At 48.9% G+C, this 8,490-nt stretch overlaps 1 protein-coding gene across 1 annotated transcript in view; it reads left to right on the top strand.

Moving 5' to 3' along the window:
• Positions 1 to 5,353: 5,353 nt before the first annotated feature.
• The window catches only part of TPRN (taperin), a 40,357-nt gene continuing 37,220 nt past the window's right edge, over positions 5,354 to 8,490 (top strand). The window contains exon 1 of the mRNA XM_074210571.1: positions 5,354 to 7,510. Within this exon, the coding sequence (XP_074066672.1) occupies positions 5,369 to 7,510 (2,142 nt within the window). The 5' untranslated portion in view covers positions 5,354 to 5,368. The remainder of the gene's footprint in view (positions 7,511 to 8,490) is intronic.

Genomic DNA, 8,490 nt, shown 5'->3' with positions numbered 1-8,490 from the left:
ACTTTGCATATCTTGAATATTTGCTCATATTTCCATGTCTCATTACTTTCCTTAATTAGCCCACTTTAGTGAGGTAAACTCAAATGCACCCTGGAAAAAATTGATGAGGCCAAGGGCATCTATTGAAGCCCTGCATATGTTTATTTTCCTGGCCAATCAGTGATCCTGGCTGGAGGTAGATACTTATGAAGTCATAGTATGACCATTTCTTTCTACTATTAGGACTTTGGAGTGGAAGATGAATAATTTACTTTTACTGTAATGTAATGTAAGACTTCTAAAGACATGGAAAAAATGAGATGAAAGTTGCCAATTGTAAATGCACAGGCAGGAGCCAAGATGGCAACAAGAGCGGATCCTGTCTTAGGCATTCTCATTAATCTTTGAAACTAAGGACTCTAACTAAATTTTCAAGAGACAGAACCCACAGTGGGACCCAGTGAGGCAGTTCTCCTACTCAAGGTAACCTGGAAAAGAGCAAAAAGGCTTGGATCCCTGGGGTTGGAGGGGCGGCCTGCCAGAGTGAAAAAACTTCAGCCTCCCGGAGGCAGCCCCAGGGTGCTGGGAGCCTTGGCTCACAGCAGCAGAGGAGTTTCCTGAGCTACACCCCAGGGAGCACTGGGCACACAGAGAGCAGCCTGGCCAGATCTAGGAAACAGAAGCAGGCCAGCCAGTAAGCAGGAGCCCCCAAGGCATGAGCCCATTGAACCTAGGGAGGGGTGTGAAGAGAGAGAGAGAGAGACTGCAGAGCTCTGCCCCTGGAACAGGACTCTGGGGCTCTGAACAGATTCAGATCCTGATCCCAGTCTAGGTCCCCCTATAGAACAGTAGGGGCCCCCCCCACCTCAGCTCTGTGGCAGAGGGTGGTGCATATGGTCATTCACAGACCAGGAGGGAGGACAGAGCCTCACACACTGAGACCCTTGTGGGAGTGTCCCAAAAACTCAGGAAGCACCCCCAAAACAGGCTTAGGCTGGGAAAATGAGCAAGCAGAGAAATGAGGAACACCATTGAGAAATACATTATCTATGATCCCAAGAAGGATCAAAATACTCAGTCTGAAGATGAGGAAGCACAAGCTCCTGCATCTAAAGACTCCAAGAAAAACAGAAATTGGGCTCAGGCTATGACAGAGCTCAAAAAGAGAATTTGAAAATCAAATGAGGGAGTTAGAAGAAAAACTGGGAAAACAAATGAGAGAGATGCAGGAAAAACATGAAAATGAAGTCAGCAGCTTAGTCAAGGAAATCCAAAAAAATGCTAAAGAAAATAGCATTCTAAAAACCAGCTTAGGTCAAATGGATAAAACACTTTAAAAAGTTATTGAGCTAGGTGGCTCAGTGGATAAAGCACTGGCCCTGGAGTCAGGAGTACCTTGGTTCAAATCCGGTCTCAGACACTTAATTACCTAGATGTGTGGCCTTAGGCAAGCCACTTAACCCCATTTGCCTTGAAAAAAAAACCTAAGGGAAAAAAGACTTAAAGTCAGTTAAAAAGTTATTGAGAAGAATGCTTTAAAAAGCAAAATTGGCCAGATGGAAAAAGAGATAAGAAAACTCTGAGGAAAACAAATCCTTCAGACAAAGAATAGAACTCAGGGAGATTGATGAATTTATGAGAAATCAGGATTCAATACTTCAAAACCAAAAGAATGAAAAATTAGAAGAAAATGTGAAACATCTCATTGAAAAAACAGCTGATATGGAAAACAGATTTAGGAAAGATAATTTAAAAATTGTTGGAATACCTGAAAGTCATGATCAGGAAAAGAGCCTTGACATCATTTTCAAAGAATTACTACAGGAAAATTGCCCTGATATCCTAGAAGCAGAGGGCAAAATAGAAATGGAGAGAATCCATCAATCCCCCTGAGAAAGAGATCCCAAAAAACCAACCCCTAGGAATATTATAGCCAAGTTCCAGAACTCCCAAGTCAAAGAGAAAATATTACAAGCAGCCAGAAGGACACAGTTCAAATATCATGGAGCTGCAGTCAGGATCATACAGGACTTAGCAGCAACTACATTAAAAGCTCGTAGGGCTTGGAATATAATATACCAGAAGGCAAAAGAGCTTAGAGTGCAACTGAGAATCAATTACCCAGCAAAACTGAATGTCCTCTTCCAGGGAAAAAGATGGACTTTCAATGAACCCCGGGGAATTTCAAATGTTCCTGTTGGAATGGCCAGAGCTGAACAGGTTTGATATTCAAATACAGGACTCAAGTGAAGCATAGAGATTGGAGGAGAAGGGGAAAATATGAGGGACTTAATGATGATGAACTGCATGTATTCCTGCATAGAAAAATGACACTGATAATACTTGTATGAATCTTCTCAGTTAATAGAGCAGGTAGAAGGAGCTTTTATAGTTGAAGCACAGGAGAAAGCTGAATTTGAAGTTAAAAGATGGTGTAAAAATGGAGTCAATAGGAAAAAGGGATATGTAATGGGAGAAAGAAAAAGGAGAGGAGGAAGAGGCCAAGATATTTCATATAATTAGATTTTTCTTTATTACAATGAGCTATTGCAATGATATGGAAGGGGGGGAAGGCAAAGGGGAATGAGAGAATCTTCCCTCTCATCAGAGGTGGCTAGGAGAGGAAACAGCATATATACTTAATGGAGTATAGACATCTGGAGTAAGAAGGAGGGGGGGAAGGGGGGGATGTGAGTGATGGAGGAGAGGATGGACCATGGTGGGAGAGTGGTCAGATAAACACATTTTCTTTTTTACTTCTTGCAAGGGGCTGGGATTGGATGGCCTGTCCGGGACCATAGGACCAGGTGGATGCTGGGCCTAAGGGGTGGTAGGGGGCCTTGGGACCTCTTGTCCCCAGTGCCAGGGATCTGTCTGCTGTGCCACTCAGCTACCCTACAGCAGAGTCAGAGTGAAAGGAGAGAGAAAATATAGTACATGGTAGTAGAGAAATATGAAAGGAGGGAATTGCGATCAGCAATGGCAAGGGTGGATTTATCATAAAAAATGTGATCTACCCACGACAGAGCTGGTGGTGTTGGAACAAAGACTGAAGCACATTTATTATTATTATTATTATTATTATTATTTGGGGGTGCAGGGCAAATGGGGCTGGGTGACCTGCCCAGGGCCGCATAGCAGGGTGATCACTGGGTGTCTGAGGCCAGATTTGGACCTGGGTGCTCCTGGCTCAAGGGTCAATGCTCTGTCTGCCACCCAACCACCCCTGCTATTATTACTATTTTATTTCATTTTGGGTCTTTTTTTTTCTTTTTTTTTGGTTTTTGCAGGGTAGTGGGGTTGGGGTGGCTTGCATGTCACACAGCTGGGTGATTGTTGGGAGTATGGGGCCGGATGTGGGCTTGGGTACTCCTGGCTCCAGGGTTGGTGTTCTGTCCATTGTGCCACCTGGCCATACCTAACAATTATTACTATTATTTTTTTTTTAATTTTTTTCTCTCCCCTTTACTTTATTGCTCAAGTGAGTCTATTTTTTTGGGGGGTGGGAGTATTTTATTTACTCTTAAACAAGAATATTTTATTAATGAATAAAAAAACATTTGTACAAAATAAGAATAAATATTAAATATAAAAAATAATAAAATAATAAAAACTCATCTTACCTTTGATGATAAAAAAATTGCACAGGCTTTTCCCACCATTGAATTTCATTTGGGATAACTGAAAAGAGCACATTTATCTTCTGGTCAGAATATTCTTTCTCTGGATTAAAGGAAATCCCAGAGGGTACTGTGAACTGCTGATGTTGTGATCCTCAGAGGACCACTCTTTCTCTTCTCATCTGTAAAATGAGGGAGTTGGATGGCTTCCAATGTTCTTTCCAGCTCTCAGTCTAGGATTCTATGACCCGTGCAAAAATCATTGCTTATATTTCATTATAAAAGGAAAATAGAACATGATAAAAAAAGTTTATTGGGGCAGTGAAAGACCCATTCTTCCTTAGCGGAGTTAATATGGCCCAACCTCTGCTTGGGCAGCTAAGTGGTGAAGTGAATAGAGAACCAGGCCTACAGAAAGGAAAACCTGAGTTCTTTTTTTAATTGAAATTTTATTTTATTTTTCTTATCATTATCTTACCATTTGAAAATTTGTGATTTTCTACCACTCTCCTCCTTATTCCCCATTAGCAGCAGTCTGCTAAAAGTTGTACATGTACAATTGTTTTTAACAGTTTCCGTATTAGTCATGCTCTGAAAGAGGAATTAGGACTAAAGGGAAAGAAAGGAAAAACACGAAGTTTTTAAAAAGTGAACATAGCATATTTTGCTCTGCACCCATTAGACCCCAACAAGCACTAATTTGATCTCAGTAGTTGTGTCACTTTAGGTAAGACACTTCACCCGTATCTTCCTCACTTTCTCATTTGTAAAATGAGGTCACACTGGAGAAGGAAATGGTAATGTACTCCAGTATCTCTGCCAAGAAAATTCCACGGAAAAGTGCAAGGACCGTAGAGTAAGATAGGACTGAGTAACAAAAACCTTTGCCTCCTTCCTTTCTTCTTAAAGAGTTCACATTGGAATCACACCGAGCTTGGTGCTAATTTCGCGGCTCACACCTATTCCTCCCAGTTCACTTCCTCCTTGAGCCAGCAAGAACAAGGCTCACGATTACAAGGAGAGGCGGAACCCGGTTTAGTCACTCTTAGCTCCAAGCTCTCTTCCTGATGGAAGTATCTGGGCATTGGGCCAGGATCTTTCCTTTCCACCCTAGCAGGGAGATAGCTGCCCCCACTTCCATGGGAATAGCCGGAGGAAAGTAATTACAATACACCTTGACTCCCCAAGAGGAGGGTCTAAGGTGCCTTTCCCCAATTGGGTGCCTGCCCAGGTGATGGACTTACCCAAATTAAGGGAGCTTTCCCTCAGAAATTGACCGAGGGTAATCGTTAGCCTATGGAAAGAGCTCTTTGGGGGGGCACGGGGAGAAGGCGTTCCTTGTCTACCCCGCCCCCAGTTTTCCCAATAGGTGGTGCGGGCACATACTGGGCGAGTCGAAGGGGTCTTTTCCCCTATAAGCCTTGGGGAGGACTGTCTTTCCCCGAGAACAGCGCTTTCTCTGAGGGGCGGAACTAGAAAGGTCACTAGCCAATAAGCCACTCCTCCCCTGATTACCGCACCGACCCTTCCCCGCCTGCCATAGGTGGCCCTGGCCACGCGGGGCGTGTCCTGAGGGGTTTTCCCCAATGGGCGGCGGCCCCGAGGGCTGGGGGCGTGGCCGGGTCCGGGGCCGCGGGCCGCGCTGGAGCGTCGGGCGAGCCGGGCCAGGGCCCTCAGTCCCCTCGCCGGCCGGCCCGCCTGGCAGCTCCCCGAGCGCGGCTGCTGGGGCGGATTGCCCCGCTTCCCACCCGCTCGCGCTGCACGGCGCCATGACGAGCCTGGAGCCCCGGCGGCCGCCGGGCCTCGATGGGCCGGCGGGACCCGGCTCTCGCTCCGCGCTGCCGGCGTGGAAACGGGAGATTCTGGAGAGGAAGCGAGCCAAGCTGGCCGGCCTGGGGGTCGGGCCCGGAGGCGAGGCTGCGGCGGGGACCGCGGCCGGGGGCGAGTGCCCCGGGGAGGCAGCCCCGGCGGCGGCGGCGGAGCGCCTGGTGCTGGCCGACAGCCTGGGACCCCTGCGGGAGAACCCCTTCATGCGGCTGGAGACGGAACGCAAGCGGCAGCGGCGGGGGCGCGGCGCGGCGCCCGGGGCCCGGGGCTCGACGGCGCGGCCGGTGCAGCAGCTGCTGGAGCTCTACAGCCGCGTCCCGGGCATCCGCACCATTCGCGCCGACAACATCCTCATCATCGAGTCCGAGCCCGGCTTCCTGCCCGGCCCGCGGCCCTACGAGGTCAGCGCCGGCGGCCCGCGCCCGGGCCCGGACCCCCTGCAGCGCCTGCTGACCCGGCGCGGCCGCCCCGTGGCCGAGATCCGGGCCGCCGAGGTGCTGGTGTACGAGGCGCCCCGGGCCGCCGCCGAGGCCGCCGCGCAGCCGGGCAGGGTCAGCCGGCTGCTGGAGAAGTTCGACTCCCCGCTGGCCGGCGCAGAGCCCCGGGCCGCGTCCCCGCCCCGGCGTCGCGGGAGCCCCGAGCGGGGCCGGCCCTTGGTGCCAAAGCCCCCCGCCGCACGGCGGGACGCCGCCACCCCGCCCTCCGCGCCCCGCGCCCCCAGCGTCGGGGAGAGGGCTGCCTGGTTCCAGAGGGAGCAGGCCTCGGCCGCTGCCCCCGCCCGCCTCAGCGATTTCCTCCAGAAGACCGGCAGCAACTCTTTCACGGTCCACCCCCGGGGGCTGACCAGGGGAGGCCGGGTTGTACCAAACGGGCCTGCTGTGGAGCCCAGCCCGGAGCCCCCTCAGGGTCCTGCCAATGGCCTTCCTGCAGCGGGTGGGCCCGTGCCATCCTCTTCCAGTATTTCCAAAGGCACCGACGGTCGGAAGCCAAATGCTGAGGAGGAGGCACCTATCCTCCCTCCCTCCCCTGGTCCCTGTCCGATGGACGGTGCCAATGGGGGACCCAGTGCCACTCCAGCCGCCCCTTCCACATGCCCCAAACACAGCCTGGCCAGTGCCACTCCCAATCAGAGAAGGTGGGTTTCTGCAGCCACCAGCACCAATGACTCTTTTGAGATCAAGCCTGCCCCCAAGCCAGATATGGAGACCATCCCTGATGAGGACGTCCAGGCCAAGGCCTTGGCCAACCTTCGGATGAACTCCAAAAACTCCTTTGTCTTCATCCCCAAGCCCAAGGTGGAGATGCTTGACTCCATGGGTGGCCATCCAGTGGGGAGCAAAGTCTTTGAACAGCCAAAGGGAAAGGCCAGCGTTTCTTCTCAGTCTAGTCACTTGACCCATGTACCTCTGGAAAATGGGGGCCAGCACCCACAAGAAGTTGCGCTTGCCTACACGGATCGCTCTGGGGATGAGACCCCGCAGGCAGCTGAGGAAGGGGATCCTCAGAAACAAATAGCCACAGCTCCCTCCGAAGTGAACCACAAGTGGCATGGGGAGGGATTGACATCCCCTTCTATAGAGAGACCTTCCAAACAAGAGTCTTGTGGAGACTTTGAGGTTTCTGACACATCCCTCAGTTCTTTAGTCACTCAGATTCGTGAAGAACCTAGTAGACCAGGGCTTCCTGTTACTTATATTGATGAGGTAGATTCAGAAGATGAAGAGGCCAAACCAGCTTTCAGATTCCCCGATGCTCCTCATTATCGACCTCATCCCTCTCTGCCTAACAGCAAATCTGAAGTTCGTTACCTGAGCAACAATACATTTACAGTGGTGCCTAATAGGAAACCAGTTGCCCCTGAGGCAAGCTTCAGCCCACCAAATGGGGACCTGTATCCAGAGGAGGAGGAGGAGGAGGAAGAGCAATGGAAAGGGAAAACTCTTGAAGATCCTGAAGCGTCCCATGAGAATGTGGGGATGTTACTCAAGAAACGTTACCCCACTGTCCATGAAATTGAAGTGATTGGGGGCTACTTGTCCCTGAAGAAGTCCTGTTTAACCAAAATTGGGTCCTCTAGGAAAAAGGTAACACCTTTTAAAAGGAGAAAAAAATGTTTGTTCAGGTGATAGACATACTGGGTAGCTCTTGGTGAATGCTCCCACTGTCTTAGAAAAAGAAATGGAAAAAAAGGCATTATTGATATTCTTTTCTTTATTTCTTTCTCCTTCACAGTCATTTTCCACTGGCTATCCTTGTTCTAATAGAGCATTCTCTTGTGACAAATATAGTTAGACAAAGCAAATCAATATATTGCCCATGTTGGAAAATGTAAGCCTCATTCAAGTACTTTTATCACCTTTCTGTAAAGTTCTTTGAAATCATGATTGATCACTAGATTGATCAGGGTTCTGAAGGCTTTCAATGTAGTTTTCCTTGAATTATTGTGATCATCATATAAATTATTCTGGTTCTGGTTATTTCAGTCTTTATCAGTTCAAAATAAGCTTTCTCAAGTTGAATTCCCTTCTTTCATTCCTCTAAGTTTTTATGTTGCTATTTGTTCAACTATTTTCTTTGTTTCATAGGATGGAACCTGTTCCCCCTTTACAGCACAGTGGTGGTGGTGGCTGTCCTAGTGATTGGAGATGCAGATGTACCTACCCAATGATTTGCCAGTCAAATAGGAGAAAAGGCTGCTTTGAGAAAGAGCTTGTCTACTTGGTAGACAACTCTCATTTAAATGAAAACTATGAGGCAGTGTAGTGCTTTAAATCTCATTTGAGGGGTGGCTAGGTGGTGCAGTGGATAAAGCACTGGCCCTGGAGTCAGGAGTACCTGGGTTCAAATCCAGTCTCAGACACTTAATAATTACCTAGCTGTGTGGCCTTGGGCAAGCCACTTAACCCCGTTTGCCTTGCAAAAACCTTAAAAAAAAATCTCATTTGAATCTCATTTCTGATACTCTCTGCCTGAGTGATCTTGGGTATGTGAACTCACTTCTCTGACCCCTATCTGTAAAATGAGAAGGAAGATGGGTCTAGATGACCAGATGACCTCTGAGTTC

This window comes from Macrotis lagotis, chromosome 1 (assembly GCF_037893015.1).
Source record: "Macrotis lagotis isolate mMagLag1 chromosome 1, bilby.v1.9.chrom.fasta, whole genome shotgun sequence".
Taxonomy (NCBI): Eukaryota; Metazoa; Chordata; class Mammalia; order Peramelemorphia; family Peramelidae; genus Macrotis; species Macrotis lagotis.
The sequence above is the reverse complement of the archived record's forward strand: the minus strand, read 5'-3'. Positions and strand labels throughout refer to the sequence as shown.